At 40.5% G+C, this 25,488-nt stretch overlaps 3 protein-coding genes across 4 annotated transcripts in view; all 3 read left to right on the top strand.

Moving 5' to 3' along the window:
* The window catches only part of LOC144562703 (amino-acid permease BAT1 homolog), a 38,508-nt gene extending 37,504 nt beyond the window's left edge, over window positions 1-1,004 (top strand). The window contains exon 8 of the mRNA XM_078311945.1: window positions 557-1,004. Within this exon, the coding sequence (XP_078168071.1) occupies window positions 557-925 (369 nt within the window). The 3' untranslated portion in view covers window positions 926-1,004. The remainder of the gene's footprint in view (window positions 1-556) is intronic.
* The window catches only part of LOC144562700 (putative disease resistance protein RGA3), a 55,210-nt gene that overhangs the window by 5,787 nt on the left and 23,935 nt on the right, over window positions 1-25,488 (top strand). For both annotated transcript variants that reach the window (XM_078311936.1, XM_078311937.1), the window contains exon 4: window positions 37-118. The gene's annotated coding sequence lies outside the window, so the exon portion shown is untranslated. The remainder of the gene's footprint in view (window positions 1-36; window positions 119-25,488) is intronic.
* LOC144563567 (uncharacterized) lies at window positions 11,836-12,600 on the top strand. The gene has a single exon (XM_078313059.1). The coding sequence runs from the start codon at window positions 11,836-11,838 to the stop codon at window positions 12,598-12,600; it is 765 nt and encodes a 254-aa protein (XP_078169185.1).

Here is a 25,488-nt window from a genome sequence, read left to right as displayed (position 1 = left end):
CTTCTATTATTTTAATGTTACATATTAAATTTTCAGATATGCTGGAGAAGAAGCAATTTTCGCAGAAGGCACTAAACCAATTGCTTCAGTAGAGACATGTAAAGTGCAGGTAATTATGGTGAATTTTAATCACTAATTTAAAGCTAAATTGACATTGTGCTGCATAGGCTAGTTGCACCAATGATTACACTAGAATACATGCCCTGCATTGATAATCTAAAACACTTTGTTAAATTATATACTTGACAGCCATATCAGATAATATAATTTACCCGACCAACTGGGTCTAGCATTGATGCGCTAACATTATGTGCCAGATGGCACCAAAACAAGATCAGTGCATTCATTATTTCAAAAGAAAAAGAAACAGATTCTTAAAACTATGATGGTTCAGTATGATTTGGGTACCTTAATTATGCCAGTAATCCAGTATGCACCTGCCAAATGTTGCAGTACGTGGTTTCAGTACCAATCCGGTACATATACAAAAACTGACCCCTAGTGATGACCAGCACCAAACAACTAATTTCTTTAACTTTTTATCCTTCTGTACAAGTCCCTGGGAAGTCTGGTTGCATTCCAAGCAATGGTATCAATCGCCACGATTGGGCTATACGTCGCATATGCACTCCCGATATTATTTCGCATAACTTCGGCCCGTAGAACCTTTGTTCAGGGCCCGTTCAACCTGGGCCGGTACAGCCTACTTGTAGGATGGGTTGCGGTGCTTTGGGTCATCATCATCGCTGTTTTATTTTCTTTGCCAGTGTCTTACCCCATCACAAAGGATACATTGAATTACACACCAGTTGGTGTTGGTGGTTTATTCATTTTGGTGGCTTTATCTTGGGTTATCAGTGCACGGCATTGGTTTAGGGGCCTTGTAAGAAATATAAACAAAAAATTGAGGATATTGTTAGATTGATAAAAGGCATAGAAACAGCTCTCTCTCCGGCTCTCCCTCAAACACCGAGTGTTTACAAATATTTTTCTATTGGGTTAAATATTCAAGCAATTCCTGACAGGCCCTAAGGCTTGAGGAAATGATGTTTTGTTTGGGCTGAATTGTGATATATGGGCTGAAAGCCCACGTCTTCTAATGCCGCATATATAAGGCTTCTACCTGACCGACATATCAGTTGCTTTGCATAGAGATTCCGCGCACAATAAATTGAGGGTCCGGATACGTTAAGATATGATAAATTTTTCATTTGAATTTAAACCGTTGGATCAACATTCGGATCAATTCTTTAAGTTTAAAAATTCATAAACCTCTTTTAATATTTGGATTACAGTTCGAATCGAAGCTCAAAATTTGATAGCTGAACTCCAAAAAATGTCGACTTCATATCACTATATATATTCAAATTTTGAATTCAATTCCAACCGTCTATCTGATTTTACACGTATATGAAAGGAATCCGTACATTTTTAAATGGGGGAATTTCATGTATCCCCTTCAAAAAACTTCAATATTACGTATTTCTCCCTCCAAGTTTTGAAATTACATATTTCCTCTTCTAAACTTCCCAAACTCACAAATTTATCCATTTAATCAATAAAATATATTTAATATATTTAAAAGTACTTAAATAATAATATTTCACATTCTAAAATTTATTTCAGACCATTATACCCCTTCCTCCTTCCAATCTCATTCTTTCTCGTCAATTACATATTTCAGATTCTTTCTCATTCTCTTTTTGAAAAAACAGGCAGTAGCTGCCAATCAAATTGAATATGAAATTGTTCTTACATCTTGGAAAAACAACAACAGACAAATAGAACCCATCTCTTATCACCTCATGGTGGGTTTAAAACCAAACTCACTTCTGTCTGGTACCCGGTACTAGCCGAATCCACTAGCTAATTAAATAGTTCCATTTTAGAAAACCACTGTCTTTATTCATCTTTCTGTAATAATTAGAATCAGGATCCGACCTGAGGTTATAACCCATTAATCTCCTTATACTGATATTGCAGAATTTTAACCACAAACACCCTTCTTCCACTATCTGATCTGCTAGAACTAGAGAGATAGTGAGCCATCTCGAGAAATTTTATTCGTTTCATCTCTTCCAGATGTTCCAACAAGCGCATAAGAATAAGAGCCTCTTCAGTTTTGTGGTCGGTACCATCAGCCTATATCCACATTTCTCATTCTCACAACTGCCATTAAATTGCTTCCCTCAATTAGAACCTCTCTAAATGGAAGAAAAGAAACAACGACACTCATGTATTCAAGAAAAGATAGAGTAGAGAAAGAACCGGAGTGAAGAACGAAAAAGAAAGGGATAGAATGGTCTGAAACAAATTTTATAATCTAAAATATTATTATTTAATTACTTTTGAATATATTGAATATATTTTATTGATTAAATGGGTAAATATGTGAATTTGGAAAGTTTAGAAGGAGAAATATGTAATTTCAAAGTTTAGAGGGGAAAATACGTAATATTGAAGTTTTTGAGGGGATACATGAAATTTCCCCCTTTTAAATTGATTATCCGAATTCTGATCGGACAGTATGGGATCAAAACTCAAATATAGAGTTACTTTAGGATCAGTATTAGAAATCGCTCCCATGCGAGGATTTCAACTAGAATTTGCACGAATATTAATAGGACTGTGAATTCTAGCTCGGCCAAATTTATCCGAATTCTAAACTCAAATTTTAAGTTACTTCAGGGGATACAAACCCGCGAGGATTTAGGGTTCTGGAAAGCAAATGCAGATGTTGACGTTAGTTCTCTCTCTCCCTCAAACTCTCGTGTTCTAAATTTTAATTCTAGCTTAGATTTGCAATTATATTGTTGATCACTCGTTAATTTGGTTTAAAATGGAGCACAATTGAGTAACTTTGGATGTTTCTTGGGCTTCTTTAAAATTGACTTTTCATCTTTATCAATGCATGGTAGTACTGCCGAACGAATTCCTACACATCTATTGGCCTTTATTAAAAGATGATATTATGTCAATGGTACATGGTTTTTTTCATGGCTCGCTGGATTTGAGCAAAGTCAACAACGCTAATCTGGTTATGATACCAAAGAAGGACGTTCCTGATGAGGTGGGAGATTTTCGGCCGATTAGTGTGATTAACTTGATACCAAAACTTCTTTCTAAAATTTTGGCAAATCGGTTAAGCTCAAAGATGCCGGGTTTAGTGTCGGCAAAGCAAACGGCTTTCATCGGGGGTCGCCAAATTGCAGATAACTTTGTATCGACAAGAGAGGTTCTCCAACATATAGCTAAAGAGGGTAAACCGGCAATCTTTTTAAAGCTGGATTTTACTAAAGCTTTCGACTCGGTCGAGTGGGAATTTTTAACTAAAGTCATGGTGACAAGAGGCTTCCCAGAGAGGTGGATCAACTGGATTAATATGCTTCTAAGAACTGCTTCTTCAAGGGTTTTGATAAATGGAGAAGCATCACAGTTTTTTAAACATCGGCGAGGTTTACGGCAAGGCGATCCTCTTTCGCCCATGCTTTTTAATATAGCTGTTGATGTTTTTCAACAAATGGTGGTGGCAACAAACAAAGTTATAGGAGAAGGGATCACAAATAAAATCACAGATTCCATTCTAGCCTTTCAGTATGCGGACGACACGGCCATCGTGGCATCAGCGGATATTACATCGCTAATTTCCCTCAAGTTAGTGACCCGTTTATTTGCATCAGCTTCAGGGCTGAAGGTAAATTACAAAAAAAGCAATTTCATTCCTCTGAATGTGCCCGAATTGGATTTGGAATGGGTTCAAGCCGTGCTGGGCTGTCACAGGACAGATTTCCCGACTACATACCTGGGTATGCCGCTATCAATAACAACACCAACGAGAGAAGCATTTATGCCCCTAATAGAGAAGGTCGAGCGTAAACTAGGGGGTTGGAAAGGCAAAATGATTTCCCGGGGAGGGCGATTACAATTGGTTCAATCGGTGCTCTCCACAATACCGGTTTACCATATGTGTTGTTTTTGGTTACCACAGTGGGTGATTCAAAGGATTGATAAAATCAGAAGGGGCTTCTTGTGGGCTAAACCGAAAGATGGCAGTAAGGGAATATCCTTAACAAATTGGGAAATGGCATGTATTCCGAAGATATGGGGAGGCATGGGACTTTTTGATCTTCATTTCTTCAATTTAGCTCTTTTGATAAGATGGTGGTGGAAAGCTTATTATGACAAAGAATCCCTCTGGACTGTAACCATCCACCTACTGAGAAGAAAGGGCTCTCCTAATCGAGAAACTAACATTTGGGTCATCAGCGGATCGTTCTTTTGGAACCAATTACAAAAAATAAAATATCTCTTCAACATGTGCACTGACTGGAACATAGGTGACGGTAAAACAGTGGCCTTTTGGTTTGATTCCTGGAACTGTGAGCCGGGGAGGGTGGGCAGTGGGTTCGGTTTAGTCAAACCAAACATTTGCCTGAGAGATGCATGGCCTCAGCTAGATGTCCTAGACCCGGACTTGACGGTTTCAAAGGAGGTACACTTCAACCTGAATAAGGATATAATAACTTGGAAAATTGAACCATCGGCAACTTACACTTCAAAGTCAGTGTATCGGGCCCTGACTGGCGTGGGAATGACCAAATGGGACTTCCATTTCACGTGGAAATGCCCTGTGCCCCCCACAGTCAAGATTTTCATTTATCTAGTTTTAAATGATAAAATCCTTTCAAGGGATGTGCTGGGGAGAAGGGGGATGCTTATAAACTTGCGATGTGCTATGTGTTGTACATGCCAACGGGAAACAACATTACATATGCTCTTTGTTTGTTCATATGCTACTGCCATATGGCGAAGGGTCTCAGCAATTTTGCAGGTCAAGCTCATGACGGTCGCAGATTCTATACAGGAAGTTTGGATTAGATCATGGGCAGCAGTCAGACAGACCAGAGGTATGAAACGTAAAGCATGGGCAACCAGCTTCATGTGCACAGTCTGGCACATCTGGAAGCAGAGAAATAGGGTGGTTTTTGGAGATGAGGCAATTCATACAAATATAGTGGCCGATAGATGTATACAGGAGTTTGGGCTATGGTACAAGCACTGCTGACAAATTGATGAAAATGTACCATTGCACTCTTGCACGGTACTGTGCACGCAGATTTAAGTTTATGCAATGCTGTTGCTTGTTATTTATTTAGTTTATTTTTTTCCTTAGACTGTTTACAACTTCTTGTTCTGGTTGTTTTATTTTCTTTTTATTTTATTTTTATTTTTTTCGTGGTCCTGATGTAATAGGTGTTTAAGGATGTCTGTAATGACTGTTTTTTTTTCTGGTAATACAAACCTTGGGAGTCACTTCCAAGTTCTAAAAAAAAAGCAATACTTGGATGCGAATAGTACAATACTTACCAATTAGGCAAATACTATATGCATCAATTATTAATTTATTATCAGATAAAGTAGCCTTTTGAACAATCCCCCAAAGTGGAAGCATGAAACTGACATGATCTCTGCATTTGCCGTAGCCTTGCAATCCTAATATGCAATGGCATGCATCGATTATAATTACCTAGTGTATTAATAATACCCTTAACGGGTTACCCGTGCCTTGCCCGCCCGTACCAGATGCCCGGGGTACCCGTGCCCGAGCCCGGGTATAGGTCGGGTACGGGCAAAAAACGGACCGGATCGGATTTTTTGGACAAATACCCGACTATACCAGTACCTGACCATACCCATACCCGACTTTACCCTATTCGGATAACCGCCTACCCTTACCTGTACCCGTACCCGTACCCGTACCCTTATACCCGACCCACTTTAATTCAAATTCAAACCCAAAATTTGATTTCCCCCACCCGGTTCAAAAAAAAAAAGAAAAAAAAAAGAAAAAAAGAAAACAGAAAAAAAAGAAAAAAAAAAACAGAAAAAAAAGAAAAAAAAACCAGACCGCTCTGCCCATCAAGGGTACAACGGGCACGGATATAGAACGGGCAGGGTACGGTTTTTGAAAATTATACCCGAGATACCCGTGCCCGTATACCCTAGTACCCGTCATACCCGTACCCGAGGCGTACCCGTGCCCGGGTATGCCCGGACCGCCCGTGCCCACCCGACCGTTAATACACTATAATTACCTCAGAAGTCAGATCAGGGGCTGTGGGTAGCTAAGCGGTCTAGATCCTACATTAATATGAAAAAATTGATGTCTTGTTGAATATAATATCTGGTACGTTTGTCCGTACAATGATATAAAGCATGGCTAAGATCTTTTTGTTTTTGTTTCGGGTGGTTAATGCCTGTCGACAAAAGTATGGCGGCTAAGATCTCTGCATCGTCATATATGAAAAAGAAAGGTACACGAATCTCAAACCGAACCTCTTATATCTAATAAACACCGATCGAATTCCAATAGCTAATTTTACTGAGTGTGTTGGCTACTCCAAGAAAAGGACTAGTAGTCATATGCCGTATGCGACTGAATGTTAATTAATTAGCACGCGTGTTTGAAATGGTCGTTGTTAAGTCAAGCACATGTAGGAAAGCGTGTATTTGAAATTAGGTTTGCATTTTAATTTAGATTAATACAAGCATCATACTCTTTATGTTCTACCAATTGCATTTATTGAGATTAAATAGTTTTGATATTTGTTGTGCCAATTAGGAAAAAAAAAATGGAGAAGTAATTTCAGTTACATTTCATGAACTAAAATGTGCTCAAATTAATTTGTACGAAACATATTTTTTTTCTAATTTTACTATATCCTAATTAATCTAAAGTTTGTCTATATTTTTTGCTATTTGTTTTTATGTTTATGAAACCTTATTTTAGATAGAAAGATGGAGGTCAGTCTTTCAATTCCTATTTAATGTCCATAAAAAAAAGTTATTCTTAATTTACTACGAGATTAAATGCTAAATGCCATTTTTATCAGACTAATGATTGAAATTTTATTTTAGACAATTGAAAAGTTTTTTAAAGGGCGAAAAGGAAAGACACCAAATATTCTTAAAAAAAAAAAGAAAAAAAAAAGCTAAAGACGCTAAATAAATGCGTTAAAGATGGCACATCGAATCAGCTATAATGAAATTGAGAAATTGATAATGCTCGTTTTTTTCATCCCATTTAACTAATAATTTAAAATTCTAAATTTAAAATGACAGAAACGGAGAAATAATAAAATTTGGTCCACAACTATTTTTCATTGTCAATTGCAGATAAAAACAAACGAAAGTAGAGCTAGAAATAAAAAAATATATATATAATTGTCCTGACTCTGTCCTTACAAATAAATTTAATTTTGGGATGTTAGTTAAGGACAGAAAAAAAAAAAAATTTCATAAACCATAATTAAAAAAAGAATTCTTAGGGAACGATATGATTAATTTTTTTTTTCAAAAATCATAAGAACCGTGGGAACGCCACGGTCTGTGATTTTTTTTTTCCAGACCGTGTGGTCCTCACGGTCTTGCAATTTTTTTTTTTATTTCTCCACACTTGCACGAAAATTGGCACAGAAAATATGGAAAAAAATTCAAGACCTTGGGAAGCTAACGGTCTTAACAAATTCAATTCTCAAGACCGTGGCAAGGGAACGGTCCACCCAAATTAAACTCAAGACCGTGGGGTTCCCACGGTCCGGCCTCCATTTTTTATTTTATTTTTATACCGTGACTCTTACTTCTTCCTGATCCAGTGAGTACATCTCTTCCCCATTTTTTTCATCTTCACTGTTCTTTCTTTCTTCTTTCCTTCATCTAAATTTTTTTTTTTTGCTCTCTCATAATTAGATTGATTTTTATTTTAATTACATAAGTTTGTATATTTTTGAAAGAGGAACAAAAAGAGCTTCAGATCTACAAATTTCGTTAGGTATGTGTTTAATTCTTTTATTTTTGATAAATAATCCGCAATTATGAATAAATGATTAGAATAGATTGTTTATGTAGTATAAATGGTTTATGTATAATTTTTTCTTTTTGTAGTATAAATAGTTTATGTATATTTTTTTTTTCTTTCATCTAAAGATTGTAGTAAGTTTTTTTTCAATGACGATTATATTTTAGGTTGTAAAATTGAAAATGATATCGATTATTGATTGTGAATTTTTTTTGTTCAGATAATGTCTCGAGTGATAATAAATGTTTATTATGGACGCAAAATTTCAGACGCATCGACCTGCACATTTTATGTTACTAATTTAATGAGTCTTGATGAGCTAAAAAACATATATATTTTAGCATTCATTTTGTCACACCCCAAATCCACCGGGTCTGACAGCCTGCCACGTGTATAAATCAAGCGTCACATATACACGCAAGGCAGTGGATCTTTTATATGCATTGCCAATATCCTCACTCGCTGCATCCGTAAAATAAACCTGAAAATAATCGGGAGGGTGGGGGTGAGAATAAATCCTCAGTGCGAATTTGCCACAGTTTAGATTATTGGACTTGCAATCAAACTCTATATTCAAAAATGAAACCCAAACAATAACAATGCAACCAGATATATATAAACATAAATAACAGAATGCCAATGCACGACAACAGTTAAATCAACCTGCAACACAGTTTACGGAATTTCCAAGATGAATTTCAACACACAACATATATTTTGGCTTAACTCGATTCATAACTCAGTTCATTAGGGCTAGTAGCAACCACAGATGTTCTTTCGAGCTGAACCGTTATCAAACCCACATCTGTAGGGTTACAGACGCCTACAGATGGCCAACCAAGCTGGACCCTTTATCAGACACCCATCTGCAATTGCTGCTTGGCTTAACCATTTCCTAAGGTCCGGTTACAAGTCACCAATACAGGTCAACTTGACAAATGCAATCACACGGAATCAAAGTTACCTATACAGGTCAACTTTGCTAAATCTCAAGCAAATATATCACAGCCACACATACAGGTCAGCCTCGCACAATTCATTACACATGGTCAACGGATAGGTCACCGTCACCCTATCCAGCCACCTTAACAGGTCGGTCTGGCAAATCCATAACAGGTCAAACGCATAAGTCAGCAGTGTCACCCTATCCAGCCACCTCAACAGGTCGGTCTGGCAAATTCTAACAGGTCAAACGCATAAGTCAGCAGCGTCACCCTATCCAGCCACCTAAACAGGTCGGCCTGGCAAATTCATAAACACCGGTCAACGGATAGGTCACCGTTACCTTATCCAGCCACCTAAACAGGTCGGCCTGGCAGATTCATTCACACCAAGAACAATTAATAGAACTAATCAAATAATAACCATACGAACATGCCAATCAACCTTAACTAAACAATTCAATCATTCTCATTTATGCAAGAATCAATATGCAACATGAATTCCAAAATATGCAACAATTAATCATTCAACATGACAAACGAATAAACAGTTTAATTCCTGAAAATAAAGTATCAAACAAGTCCAAGAATCCCGCACCTGATTATGACGAGCGTACCGCTTAATTTAAAGATCAGGCGACTCGAATTTCCTCGCGAAATCTTGCTCGACTGAGCCTACACCTATATTATACGTTTACTTGGTTTAGTTCGGTTACATTATCAAAACTTAAATTCCAAAAGCCGTCTTTCAATTCGTCAATTCTTTTATACCTTTCGGCTCATTGATAATCATTTTAATTTAATTTTATATTCCAAGATTGGGCTCAATTATTCATATACACACATCATGTCATTTATCAAATCAATTCAAAGGCCCAATCATTTAAATCAATTTATTGACAAGCCCAATTCATTAAGGCTCAAAGCCTTCTTCTATTTTATTTATTATTCAAGGCCCAAGCCTCCTATGCATGAATTATTTAATTCAATTTAGGCCTATTTATACAATTCAACTCAAAGCCTAATTACCACAATTTAATTCAAGGCCATGCCATAACAACTTAATTCCAAGGCCCAATTACTTAAGCAATTCAATTTGAGCCCAATTCCATATTAATATTCATAGGCATGGCCGGCCTTATACACCAATTTCACCATATTTACAATTTGGCCCCTTCATTCATACAATTTACAATAGTCATATACTTAACAATTCAGACCCTAAAATTTGCAATAATTGCAACGAGGTCCTTGTCTGGTCAAATACTGGTAACCAAAAAAAAAACCAGACTAATCACAGCACCACAACAGTACCAACTTTTGGGTAATTCGCACAACACAACCAAGGCCGGAACAAGACACAAGACAAGGCAATAACAAGGCAGCAGCAAGGCACAAGCCAAAGTGACAACAGGTCACTACTGAACAGACCAGCAGAGCAGAGCAACAAGGCAAAATAGAGCAAGGCAACACAACCATAACCAGAACAACAAACAAGCCAAGCAAGGCAACAGGTCAGAGAGGAAGGCAAGGCAAGGCAACATAGAAATCAAGCACCACAGAACAGGCCAGAACAGGTACTGGTACGGTACCAGTCAAGCATCAACCCAAGTCAGATCCTTGCCGAGAAAATCAACAACTCGTGCAAGGACAAATTCCGATCAATTTAAACGAGTAAACTAGAATTTTACCCGAATTGAGCTAACACGAGATGGAGTGGGAACAGAAACGGCCAGCTCCTAGAGAATACCAGAACAGCACCAGGCTGACACCAAGCACAGCACCAAGAGAGCACCGGGAACAACCAAGTCACAGAACCGAAAACCCTAACCTAGGGTTTGGAGAGAGGAGGGGAGGCAGAAAAGAGAGAGAGGGGGCGGGCGGGTCTGGCGGGTCGGACCGAGAAGAGAAGGAGAGGAGAGAATAGGGGCGGCGGCGGCGCTGCTGGCCGTGGCAGCGGCGGAAGGGGAGGGGGCGGAGACCCACTTGGTTTGGCGTAGAAGAGAAAACAGAGAGGGGGGGGGGATGTCTCACGGGTAGGGAGGGAGAGGAGAGAAAGAGAGAAGAGTTATTAAATCTGGGTTGCTTTAAGATTCGTGCTGGATCAAGATGAGAGGTTGATATAATTCCAGCATTTAAATTACAATATTCAAGATCCGTGTTAGATTGAATCGGATGGTCCTAATAATTCAGCATTTCATTATGGTCATTTTAATTGGTTAAAAATCTGTTTCTACTATAATTTCGAATCGAAGTTTCGTAAATTTTGCGATTAATTCCGTGTGAATATTTTGTACTTTTATTTCTCTATCCTAATATTCAAATCATTCGGTATTAATTGTACATCTCTATTTATATATATATTTATTTAATTAAACTTCTATAATTCATTAATAAACAAGATTTATAAATTTCATAATTTATGTGTACAAATAATTCGTATTGTTATATTTTATTTTATGTTTAAACTCTAAATTTTATTATACATAATTTCATACATTATTTATATTACGAAATTTTAGTTTCGTTTTAGTCGGTCAGAAAATTTCTGAACGATCGTTAAGTTAATTAAACTTTTTTTTTATTTAAGCCAATTGATCGATTTATAAATTTTAATCAAATTTTAAAATTTCGAAATGTAACACATTTGCTCCCTAGTCAGTTCGATCTGACAATCAAGGCTCGTTTGAACACGGCACCACCTGGCTCAACAAAAAAATATCAGTTATTTAGAGTAGACGAGGAATCGATATGGCACATGATGCTTGAATATGCCACTCCGGTACTGAATTTTAAACTTCTTGATTTAGTGGTTGAGTCAGTACCAATTGTTAGTCATACCAATTATGACCCATATCCGGGTAGTGTACCTAGAAGTAGTAGAGACACAACGGTGTCTGATTCACCCATATATTGTGATGACCCACCCGAAATACCGATAGTGGCTGATTTGGTAACTCGTTTTAACGAGATGAATAATAATACTAGCTCAGACACAAATCTGACCTTGGTGGCTCAGCTGTCGGGGAAGATGATATGGCTGAAATGGAGGATCAAATTAGAATGCAAGATGTAATGAAGGAGTGGGTAAATTCTATTCCCTTTATTAATCGAGGATTGCAGCATCTTTTTCTGGCATTTAATGACGATGTGCCGATGTCGTACAAGGATGAAGCTTTTTTTGGTTATCCACCCAGAATTGACGGTCAATTTTTAGTGGGACAGATGTTTGAATCCAAAGCCGATCTTAAATCCCAATTGGGTGCATTTGCCCTAGATAATAACTTAGAATTACAACGACAATATACCAATCGTACTGGTTATGTAGTTGTATGTAGAGCAGAGGGATGTCCATGGAGGGTATACGCAAAAACCACTGAGACGGGAAATTGGACAATTGCAACAAACTCAGACGAGCACAATTGTTACAGTATTGCTTGTAAAGTAGACAGTCGTCAGCTGAATGCTAGGATGATTGCAGATATTATCAAACCTGGTCTAAAGGAGGACCTGGAGATGTCAATTAAAGCATGTCAATTTGCAGTTAGAAGTCAATACAAAATGGTTGAGCCTTCATACAACAAGATTTGGAGAGGGAGGGAGTTGGCTATTGCTGATTTATTTGGTTCTTGGGAAAAAGCCTACGAACTGCTACATTCCTTGCTTGGTGCAATCCAGATGTCTACCCCAGGAACAAAATACGTAATTGAGCACGAACCATCTACAAAAATGGGCATCCGTATTTTCACCCGTGTGGCATGGGCTTTCGGTCCATGCATTGAATCCTGGACATATCTCTGACCAGTTATAAGTGTAGATGCCGGACACCCATCCGGCAGGTATAAAGGAAAATTATTCATGGCATGCGCTTATGATGCAGAACAACAATTATTACCAATTGCGTTCGGAATTGCGGATGAGGAGAGTTCATCCAATTGGGGCTGGTTTATGCAATTTGTACGTGAAAATATTGTCGGTCCTGGTCGGATATGCGTTATGTCAGACCAGCATGCTGCAATCCGTTCAGTGTTTGATAGACCTGATTTAGGGTGGTGTGAGGAAAGGGGTGAAACAGTTCATCGATTATGTTCTCAACATATTGCGTCAAATGTTTATAAGTTGTGCAAGGACCAAATTATCAAAAAATTATTCAAGAAATTTGTGTGTAAGATGAAACCTTGGAGGTTTTATGAGGGTATGGATTTGATAAAAGGCAGGAGTATTACTACTCATCAGTATGTCATGTGGTGTGGCAAACGGTTGCAAAATCTCGAAGAAGAGCCTTTGCAACTCCATAAGTGGGCACAATGTCATGACGGAGGCCTGAATAGGTGGGGTATAATGACTACAAACGGATCATAATCTTTGAACAACGTATTTCGAGTGGCTCGCCAGCTGCCTGTAACAGCAATAGTTGAGCGCATATTTTACAAAATTGTGGATTGGTATGTGAAAAGAGGTAAGGTCGCTCAACAGTGGGTTCAAAGAGGAATGAGATTTTCAAATAACATATTATCAGTTTTACAATATCGGACTTCAAAAGGATTAAAGCATGAAGTGATACCAAAGGGACCCAACATTTGTGAGGTCGTAGTTCATGATGGAGTCGTCAGAACGGTATGTCAGCTGTTTACTTAAATTATCAGTTTAAATTTATAAATGGTAACATTTAATTATTTTAATTTATTTATTGTAGGGAGTGAAGGGAGACATGAAGTATGAAGTTAGATTTTCATTTGGAGAGAGGGGGATGCCCGTTTGTCAGTGTCAAAAACCGTAATTTACTGGCATTCCTTGCGACCATGTCCTAGCGGTGTGTTGCAAGTTACGTCTAAATTCGACGAATTATGTAAGCCACTATTATAGCGTTGAAAATTATGTCAACACATGGAGAGGTAATTTTTTCGGCTTTGGTAACACCCACAATTGGCCATTTGAAGCTGGAGCACCCACAATCAGGCCGGACCCAAACAAAATTAATTATAAGGGTAGGAGGAAGCACAAGAGAATTCCAAATTCTATGGATGATATGGAAGCTCGAATTAGGCCTCGCAGTGCAGTACATCGTCCAAAGGGATCAAATAGAACAAGAACTTCAGGTTGGAAATTACATAGTGAATAAGTGAATATTTTAATTATTTGATACACGTAAACATTTTTTGTTATTATTTCTTAGGAGCAACTGGTGGAAGACGAAGAAGCGTATCTGGTCCACGTCCAGAGGCATCCGCTATGTATGCAGAGGCAACTGCTACACATGGTTCACGAAGAAGCGTATCTGGTAGCTAAGCAGAGGCATCCGGTATCCGTCCATCTAGTAACCAAGCAGAGGCATCCGGTAGCTGTCCATCTGGTAGCCAACATATAGCTAGTCTCTGAGTAGAATATTCAGATGTGGTAAACACTGAAAAAATTTGTAGCTGTTCTGACCTTTGCCCATTAATCATTAAAACTGTACTTATCTGTAATATTTTTGTATAGAGAACTTATGTTTTCTGGAAACTAGACTTCCATACCTTTAATTTGGTATAAAGTATATAAAAATCCATGTAGCCGTTTTCTCTAAATCGAACTTTTAATCTGGTCAAAAACTGGGACTTCAAAGTTTTCAAGTGTTACACTAAGCATAACTAATCTAAATAAAATAAATAAGTTAAACATAAACTAAATGAACTAAACAAGATAAATAACTACACTAAGTCTTCATCTTCATTTATAAATTCTCTGTCCCTAGCATGTCTGAATTTCGAGTCGCTATATTTGTTGGGTGTTTTTTTTTTTCCGTCGAGCAGGATTTGCCATTGATGGACTGGCACCACCACTTTCTCCTAGGGTATGCCCTTCTATCCTAATGGACCCCATCGACTGGAAAATGTCAGACATATCACCATACATGCTGGTCTGAGGAAATTCGACCCGTGGTTTCGTTGGAAATTGGTTTGGAAAATCAGTACTGATATCGATATTTCTTATATCAACTGGAAGTTCTGCCTGCTCGAGCATGGCTCTGAACAGTGCGGCCTGCCTGAGATCGGATAGGACATTGCGACAATTTTCAAGTATTATAAGTCCAAAGGCCTTCTGTCCAGGCGTCTTTATCATGCTAATTCCTTTTGCGGTATGTTTCAACTGGCGGAACCTCTACAAGAAAACAAAATATTTAAAAGATAATTTGTGCGATACAATAAAATAAAATAAGCTATTAAAAAACCCATGTACTTACCAAATGAGCTTGAATCATGGCATCTGGGACATACCCAATACCTGCTACATCTCCTTCCTGTTCGGGTACTGCCTGGCTCAGAATTTCTTCATTGTCTTACTTTGGATACACACTTAACATGTCATGATAGAAGAACCATTTCATATACTCGTGATACCTTGGGTAAAAATGAAAATTAATAAATATTTTCTAGCATTGTCAAATGTAAATATTTCATTTTATAAGGGTAGGATTTAACCGTACCTATCTAGAAGATAAGGATAAACTTGTCCATGTTCAGAACGCTGTGTAAAATTTTGGGAAGGATCCACGATAAATTGGTGAAAATGTTCGCTCCAGTCCACAGAGGATCCGTCTTCAAACAACCCTCGTCCTCGTGTCCATTTGCGGATATCCTCAAGTAAGCTGAAGGCTGGCGGAGCCGACGGAGGAATTGCCTGAAAGAATCCGAACTGTCGGAAAACTCTCTCGGGAAGGTGATACTCTACCTCCCAGAAATGGATGCACCACACGCGACATGGAAAGAACGCCTAGTCTCTTATCTAGTGCCAGTGCATTATGTTTTCGTAACCTCTGTACGGCGTCCAATTGACAACATTGGACTTCAAACACTCAAACTGACCCCGATAATACGATGTGCCTAAGTTGTAAACACATGACAATTATAAGTGTACATTCAACACAAACTTATATGGAAAAACATAATATTTATTATTCAAATGTACCTTTCCTAGGGTTACTCTTCCATCGATGCGGAATAGTCTATTTTGCTCCATAAGCCCGTCTCTCATCCACTGGTTCGCTGTTAGATGGTAAATCATGTGGTCTGGGCCGGCCTATAGGAAACCGAATCCAAGACCACATCTGCAGCAGTAGTAATGGACCATTAATTGAACTTGTTTTATATCTGCATGCCCATGACAACTCCCGATATAGGCATGCTAGTACAGTACCTCCCCAGTTGTAATAATTATCACTTCGAGGTACCAAATCCTCCAGGAATTGTAAATACATTAATCGAACGGAGCTTGAATTCGAATCGGGAAACATTATAGTCCCGAACAACTCCATTGCATATGCTCGTGTGTGCCGATTGATAACATCCTGGTCCTCCTCTCCATCCAAATCCGTATTTGCAAAAAAATTTCTCAACCATGCAAGACGCACATAGTTTTGTAAGATTGATATTTTCTCATTGGGTTGACCCGAATTCTCCACCTTTTTATGATAAAAATCATTATCATCCCATTCATAATCATCATACACTTCATGTCCTAGGCAATCTAGGATCAATTGTGACCAATTATCATCGGTACATCCAGAGATAGCCTTCCCTGTAAACATAGATGTTAAAAAAAATTATACTAGTACAAAATTTCATTTAATAACAAAAGTTTAAATTAGTAGCAAAAAATATTGTACCGGTAACAGATAAGCCCCACAAACAGCTAACATCTTCCAATGTCACTGTGCACTCCCCTACCGGAAGATGAAAACTATTTGTCTCGGGCCTCCACCTCTCCACGAGAGCAGTGATCAACTCTTTATCAACCTGGCAGTGGTGGACTTCGACCATCTGATACAATCATAAATTCTTCAAACCTTCTTTCATAGTTTCATGGTAGTCAATGTGCATTTGCAAAGCTCCAGGACGCAGTGCATGATCAGGCTGGAACAATAATTGTCATGCAAAAAAAGTTTAACCAAAAATTAAATTTGAATTCAAGAATTTAATAAGTAAATTTAAATCCAAACTGATATTAAACAAACACCTTTATAGATGCCGCATGTGATTGAGGTTGTGCATGAGGCAACTGCAATAAACATTCTTCACTTCTTTGCATTTTTCACTGCAATATAAATAAATACATACAAAAAAAAAATTAACATTCAATATTGACATGCATAACATGCAAACCCAATCAAATATTCACATTCATTCTATTACTTTACATTATTTATACTACATAAACCACTTATACTACTTAAAAAACAAAATAAACATAAACCATTTATTTATACTACATGCAAATTGTTATCACATTATTAGACCTATCATTTCGACTTGTTTCCATATGAAAATCTATGTTTTGAACCAATAAAAGGTGCCTTTTACATTGAACATCCATAGAATGTGGTACTGCTAAGTTTTGGTTCTTACTTTGCAGGAATCAAGCGAAATTGGGCAAAATCAGGCAATTGGCAGACTTCAGGAAGCTCTGATGCGAGTCGCATTCATCTGGTGCGAGTCGCATCCAAGCCCAAAGCGACCTGCGATGCGACCCTCACTGCTCTCTCTTGAAGACCATCTGATGCGAGTCGCATCCACCTGATGCGAGTCGCATCAACTGTTGCCGCCCAGTTCAAATTAAATCTGACAAGCCCAAAGTCAACTATGTTGCCTATATAAGGAGGTCCTATGCCAGAATTGAGGAGGCTTTTTCCCCCTCTACATTCCAGAACACAAAAAGAGCGAAGATCAAGAGAGAAGAAGGAGATTGGAGCTTGCTTGAAGAAGAGGAGAAGAAGAGAAGATTGCAAGATCCTCTCCAATCCACCTTGGATCTTCGAGCTCCATTATGATCTGCCTATTCTCTCTCTCTTTTTCATGTTTACTTTTGTTATGCTTGAGTAGATCCCTGTTTCATTGCCCCTGCCAGACGAGCCGGCGCCACCTTCTCCTCCTATCCAGCCCACTTCTCCAGTCCATGATGACGTCGCCATGCCAGATGTCCCTCTCTCTCCTGCCCACCCTTACACTTCTCCTATGCACTTCCATGATTCCACATTCCAGGCAGCCACATCTCCCTTCCAGGCAGGCACATCTACCTATCATGCTGGCCCCTCCACTTCATATGCTGGTCCTTCCTATCCACCACCAGTTCCCTCACCCACTATCCAGGATATCTACAGCCTCGTCTATGACATGAGGTCTGAGCAGGGTGCCATTCTCTACGACTTACAGCGCAGAGTGGGTGACATTGAGGATGTTTTGCGCGATTGGAGGTTCGACCCCTCCGATGACTGAGCAGGTTTGTTTTTCTTCTCCCCTTCCTTTTGCTTTATCCTAGAGTCTTGAAGCATTGAGGACAATGCTCAGACTAAGCTTGGGGGGGTGACTTTAGGATTTTTAGGATTTATTCGTTCTTACTTAGATCATGTTTACTTGTTTATTGCATTTTTAGGTAGGAATTTGTGTGATTGTGTAAATTGGAAACTTTTTGAATAATTGTTGGTGTTGATCAGGATGACCCTAGGAGATTCGAACTATCCCATAATTGACCAACAAACTGATGAGGACGAATGTTTTGACCATTTGTAATGATGAAAACTTGAAATGTATTGAGAAACTCATTTAGAAATTGACTTGTGCCTTCTCAAATATGGAAATGGGGGTTATTGATAAAGAAAGTTTGGGATATCATTTGGTATGAATGAATATCAAAGGATGTGTGTATTCATGATATGTGCAAAAGAATAAAAATATAATAATAGATGGAGAAACCAAGAGTACTGGCAATAAGTCCTTTTTAGGGCGCCTTTGAGCTCATCTCCTAAATAAAACAAAAAAAAAATATATAAAAAAAAAAAAGAGAAGAAACGAAAAGACGGAGAACATAAGAGTACTGGCAATAAGTCCTTTTAGGGCGCCTTTGAGCTCGTCTCCCACTTAGAAAAAAAAAGAGAAGAAAATTTTGCACATATCAACACGCGAAGTCTGCAACTTTCTGACCTAAGCTTGTTCCAAGCTTGGGGGGGTTAAAAAGGGAAAATCTCCACAAATGAGGACAATAGTTAAATAGATAAATGATAACTTGATTGATTCAAGTGCTCAGCTTTACAAGTATTCAAATATTTCAGAATTTGAAGTTTGGTTGGTCGATTTGTGTGGAGAATCAAGGTTAATTAGGAAAGTCCAAGTTATACCAACATGATTTTTAAAGTTCCCAATTGAAACAACTCATATAAATTCTTGCATTTAGGAAATTTGCATTTAGAGTCCAAACCGGTACCAATTTTTAGATTTCTGCTTGAGGACAAGCAAAGGTTAAGCTTGGGGGAATTTGTTATCACATTATTAGACCTATCATTTCGACTTGTTTCCATATGAAAATCTATGTTTTGAACCAATAAAAGGTGCCTTTTACATTGAACATCCATAGAATGTGGTACTGCTAAGTTTTGGTTCTTACTTTGCAGGAATCAAGCGAAATTGGGCAAAATCAGGCAATTGGCAGACTTCAGGAAGCTCTGATGCGAGTCGCATTCATCTGGTGCGAGTCGCATCCAAGCCCAAAGCGACCTGCGATGCGACCCTCACTGCTCTCTCTTGAAGACCATCTGATGCGAGTCGCATCCACCTGATGCGAGTCGCATCAACTGTTGCCGCCCAGTTCAAATTAAATCTGACAAGCCCAAAGTCAACTATGTTGCCTATATAAGGAGGTCCTATGCCAGAATTGAGGAGGCTTTTTCCCCCTCTACATTCCAGAACACAAAAAGAGCGAAGATCAAGAGAGAAGAAGGAGATTGGAGCTTGCTTGAAGAAGAGGAGAAGAAGAGAAGATTGCAAGATCCTCTCCAATCCACCTTGGATCTTCGAGCTCCATTATGATCTGCCTATTCTCTCTCTCTTTCATGTTTACTTTTGTTATGCTTGAGTAGATCCCTGTTTCTTAGGGTTAAGATGTAATCTCCAAACCTTTTCTTTGAGTTGAATGATGTTTTGATCTAATGTTGAACTTGTGTGATTGTTGTTTGAGTATTCATTGTTTGCTTGATTGTGATTTCTTGATTGATTCTTGATTGTCTACTGTTAGATGTCTATAGCATCTCTTCTAGTAATTAGGCCTTGATGTATCTTGCAATTGTAATTGAGCACTTGAAGTAGATCTAAGATCAATAGTAACCGAGAGGTGAAATTTCTATTATCGAGAGGTTATAGATACTTCTAGTTAACCAGACAATCAATCTAGGTTAGATACCAGTAGGCGAGAGCCACAGGTCGAAGCCTCGCACAAGAAATCAACTTAGATACGAACTCATGTCAGCTCTGCTCGAGGGCCATGCGACCCGCATCAGAGATGATGCGAGTCGCATCACACAGGTCGCATCAGAGATGATGCGAGTTGTATGATAGGTCCAGAGAAGGAAAAGTTTGGAGATGAAGTCTGAAACCCTAAGAACACATGTTATAATTGATTCAAAACCAAATCTTTTAATCGCTTTCATTTACCTTTAATTGAATTGTCTTTTGAAATTTAGAAATTGAAACAAATCAAACCCAATTCTTCAAACTTCTAGTACCTAACTTGGATTTGTGAAAGTCTAGAATTGAGTTTAACCGTCCCTGAGGATCGATACCTTATTTTACTACACGGATAGGATTGTACACTTGCAATCCTAGACGTGAGTGGATTCAAGGTTTAAAACAAGTACAATTAGTTGTATTTGGAACTTTGTAAGCACACTCTGAGAAGCGAACAAGTTTTGGCGCCGTTGCCGGGGAACGGCTATCAATTCCTTTCTAGATTTACACTTTTCTTAGTTAATCTAGATTTTAGTTTGTATCTTTTCTTTTGCTTTACTTCTTTATCACTAAAAAAAAAAAAAAAAAAAAAAAACTGGCTTTCATCCCCCCTACTGCAGGTAAATACAAGCTGACTTACCAACTGAGGAGCAGAGGACCACTCTTCGACGAAACACCTCCAGAAGACACAGTCCCTGCTCAGACATCGACTGAAGCGACCCGCACAGAGGTTGACGCGACTCGCATCACAACCGAAGCGACTCGCATCACAACCGAAGCGACTCGCATCACAGAGACAATGTCAGAACATCCGAGCAGGGAGGACAGGGATGCAGAAAGAAATAGAGAGCGAGAAGACTTGACTGACCAGTCTGACGACGACATGGATGTCTTCATGCCAAGGACCTTGCGAGAGTTCAATGTACCAAGGGCTGGAGATGTGAGAGGTGCAATCCGGCTGCCGCGCATTCCAGGACAACAACCCAACTTCAATCCGGGAGTTGTCAACATGGTGCAGCAGAACACCTTTCATGGACTCGACCACGAAGACCCGCACTCTCATCTCCAAACATTCCTCGAGTGCATCACGACCATCAAAACCAACGGTGAGAATGCTGATTACACCAAGCTTGCTCTATTTCCTTTCACTCTTAGGGACAAAGCAAAGAAATGGTTAGGATCTTTACCTAGGGACTCAGTTTTGACTTGGAGGGAATTGTCCAAATTGTTTCTGACCAGATTTTTCCCTCATAAACGAACTGCCAAGGTAAGACATGACCTGACCAGCTTTAGTCAAATTTTTGATGAACCCCTGAATGAGGCATGGGAAAGGTTTAGAGAATTGCAATACTCTTGTCCACACCACGGTATACCGGACTGGCTCTTGATCCAAACGTTTTATGACGGCTTGAACGAAAGCACTCGTGCTTACGTCGACGCTGTTGCTGGAGGCGCGCTGATGTCAAGGGAGCCTTTAGAGGCTATGAACTTGATAGACAGCATGGCGCAGAACCAGCAATGGTCCGGCCGTGACAACTCACGACGACGAGGAGGCCAAGGAGGTAGCCAAGGAGGTGGCAAGTACGAGGTGGATCACATCACGGCTCTCACCGCTAAGATGGACGCCATGCAGAGAGCGATGGACAAGCTCAGCGTCAAAGCAGTTGAACAGCAACCCCAAGCATGCGTCATGTGTGGTGATGAGAGACATGCTTACGAGCAATGTCCATTGGTGCAAGCTGATGAGGAGAGCGAGCAGGTCAATTCCATCAACAATGAACCTTCCTTTTTCCCAAAACCTCCCTTCAACCGATCCTACTCCAAGGATCCAATGGAACAACAGAATTGGAATAGGAATCAAAACAACCCTGCGCCTTTCAACAATGCTCCCAGGCCCCCTTTCACCAACCCCACCAACAACAATAACTCCTTCATCAATCCATCATCCGGCAGCAACTGGAACAATTCTTCTGGAGGAGGCAACAACAGAAACTTCTACCAGAACGCCTCCTTCCCCAATCAGAACAACCGAGCACCTCAAGCTGGCCCTTCCAAACCATATGTGCCTCCCTATGCGACGAACTTCACACACGAGCAAGGGAAGATGAACCAGATGATGTGGGAGCAAATGCAATCAATGGCAACTCAAATGGCCACCCAAAGCAAATTGTTGGAGCAACTGAGTCATATCGTCACTTCCAGCCAACCTCAACCTGGCAAACTGCCAGCGCAGCCAGAACCAAACCCCAGAGGAGAAGCTAAGGCGATCACACTGAGGAGTGGGACTCAGTACGATGAACCAGCTTTCCCAACTGATCAGATTCTAACCGATGCGACTGGCACCACCATTGATGCAACTGGCACCACCCCTGATGCGACTGGCATCAACTCTGATGCGACCTGCACCACCACAGTGCGACTCGCATCGACTCCAGAAGAACCTCTGGATGCGACTCGCATTGGTACAGTGCGACCCGCATCAAAGGAATCTGACAAGTCTGACAGAGAGAAAGGGAAAGGAGTTGAAAAACCTTACAGACCACCTGTACCCTTTCCCCGACGATTAGCTGAGAACAAGTTGAACGCACAATTCGCGAAATTCACTGAGGTGATCAAAGGCCTGCAAATCACGATCCCGTTCACCGATGCCTTGACTCAAATGCCCTCCTATGCCAAGTTCCTGAAAGATATTCTATCCAATAAGCGAAGCTTGGGGGGAAATGAAACGGTGAAGTTGACAGAACAATGCAGTGCCATTCTGAAGAACGACCTACCTCCCAAATTGGACGATCCAGGTAAGTTCTCCATTCCTTGCATCATAGGAAAGGCGACAATCAGGAAAGCTCTCTGCGATCTAGGAGCAAGCGTGAGTCTCATGCCACGCACGATCTACGAGCGAATGGGGGTAGGTGAGCTCAGACCAACGCGAATGTCATTACAACTAGCAGACTCCTCGGTACGACTACCACTTGGCATTGTGGAAGACGTACCAGTTCAAGTCGGTAAGTATTTCGTACCTGTCGATTTTGTTGTCATGGAGATGGAAGAGGATAAGGAAGTCCCCATCATCTTGGGACGACCTTTCCTCAGAACGGCAGGTGCAATCATCGACGTCTCTCAGGGAACGCTGACCATGAACTTTGGAGGAGAGAAAGTGTGTTTTCAAATCGACCGCGCCATGAAGTATCCTTCAACCGAATCTTGTTTCCGAGTAGATGTGATCGAAGAATGTTTAACGGATTTGGTAGAAGACTACCTTCTTGAGCGGACCAATGAGAGTATGAACGAGCATTTCGAATTTCTGTCTGAAATGCAAGTTGAAATAACGAATTCGGAAGTATGTGGAGCGGATGTGAAAGCAGCTGACTTTGGGGAGACTGGATGCAACCCGCATCAACCCCATGCGAGTCGCATCCCAAGGTCTGGAGAATTTGGAGCTAATGGAGGCGACTCAAGTACACCTGATGCGACTCGCAAGGAGTGTGATGCGACTCGCAAGGAGCATGATGCGACTTGCATCAAAGCCCAGACAGAGAAACCCACTCTTGAGCTCAAGCCTCTACCAGCCAACCTCAGGTACGAGTACCTTGGACCAGATCAATCTCTCCCCGTTATAGTAAACGTCGAATTGAATCCCGAACAAACCGCCAAGCTTTTGGAGAAATTGACACTTCATCGAGGGGCGATTGGGTATTCGATCAACGACTTGAAGGGGATCAGCCCGTCCATCTGCTCACACCGAATCTTCTTGGAGGATGATCACAAGCCATCTGTTGAGCACCAAAGACGGCTCAATCCGAACCTGAAAGAGGTAGTCAAGAAAGAAATTCTCAAGCTTCTAGACGCCGGTATTATATACCCTATCTCTGACAGTAGATGGGTGAGCCCAGTCCACGTGGTGCCAAAGAAAGGAGGGGCAACGGTGGTGAGAAATGCGAAGAATGAACTGGTCCAAACCCGTGTGGTGACGGGACATCGCATGTGCATCGACTACAGGAAGCTGAACGCAGCCACACGCAAGGACCATTTCCCTCTGCCATTCGTTGACCAACTCCTCGAACGACTTGCAGATCACTCCTATTTCTGCTATCTGGATGGTTACTCTGGTTTCTTCCAGATACCGATTCACCCACAAGACCAAGAAATGACCACTTTTACCTGTCCCTACGGTACGTACGCGTACCGTAGGATGCCATTTGGTCTGTGCAATGCACCAGCAACCTTTCAAAGAGCCATGATGGCCATCTTTTCAGACTTCATTGAGAAAGAGGTTGAAATTTTTATGGATGACTTCTCGGTGTATGGAACATGCTTCGACACTTGTCTGACCAACCTGTGCAAGATCTTGCAGAGATGTGAGGAAGTCCATCTCATTCTGAACTGGGAGAAATGCCACTTCATGGTCCAGTCAGGAGTCGTCCTTGGACATGTCGTGACCTCAAAAGGCATCGAAGTCGACAAGGCCAAGATCGAAGTGATCGAGAAACTAGAGATTCCGACGAGCGTCAAAGGAGTTCGAAGCTTTCTTGGACATGCTGGATTCTACCGTCGGTTCATCAAGGATTTTTCCAAGATTGCTAAGCCATTGACCAATCTGCTCATCAAGGAGTCTGACTTTGTCTTCACTGAAGAATGCGTCAAATCTTTTCACAGCTTGAAGGAGTCTCTCATCTCAGCACCTATCCTGCAACCACCTGACTGGTCTCTTCCCTTTGAGATCATGTGCGATGCGAGCGACTACGCAGTAGGAGCTGTTCTTGGGCAGAGGAAGGGATCGATGCCATGTGCCATCTACTACGCTAGCAAGGTGCTAGACCCTGCCCAGATGAATTACACGACTACCGAGAAAGAACTTCTTGCTGTTGTGTTTGCTCTTGACAAGTTCAGGTCGTATCTGGTTGGTTCGAAGATCATCATCTACACCGACCATGCCGCGCTCAGGTACTTGTTGAAAAAGCAGGACGCAAAGCCTCGACTGATAAGATGGATTCTTCTCCTGCAAGAATTCGATCTTGAAATCAGAGACAAGAAAGGGGTCGAAAACACCGTAGCCGACCATCTCTCCAGACTCCGTTTGGATGACGAGAGTTCTGCCGACTTGCCAATCGATGATTCCTTTCCCGACGAGCAGCTCTTCTCCGCTTCAACTCTGGCTCACCTTGATGCGACTCGCATGGAGTGTCTTGCGACTCGCATCCTTCATGATGAGACTCGCATGGGAGTCAATGCGACCCGCTTGAGCAGGTATCCAGACCCTTGGTATGCAGACATGGCCAATTACCTTGCCTCTGGGATCCTCCCAAACGCCATGACTTACCAGCAGAGGAAAAAGCTAAAATCTGACGCAAAATTCTATTTCTGGGACGATCCCTTTCTTTTCAAGTTAGGGATCGACAGCCTCCTCCGACGCTGTGTACCACATGAAGAGACACGTTCC

Source organism: Carex rostrata, chromosome 12, assembly GCF_964058835.1.
Source record: "Carex rostrata chromosome 12, lpCarRost1.2, whole genome shotgun sequence".
Lineage (NCBI taxonomy): Eukaryota > Viridiplantae > Streptophyta > Magnoliopsida > Poales > Cyperaceae > Carex > Carex rostrata.
The sequence above is the reverse complement of the archived record's forward strand: the minus strand, read 5'-3'. Positions and strand labels throughout refer to the sequence as shown.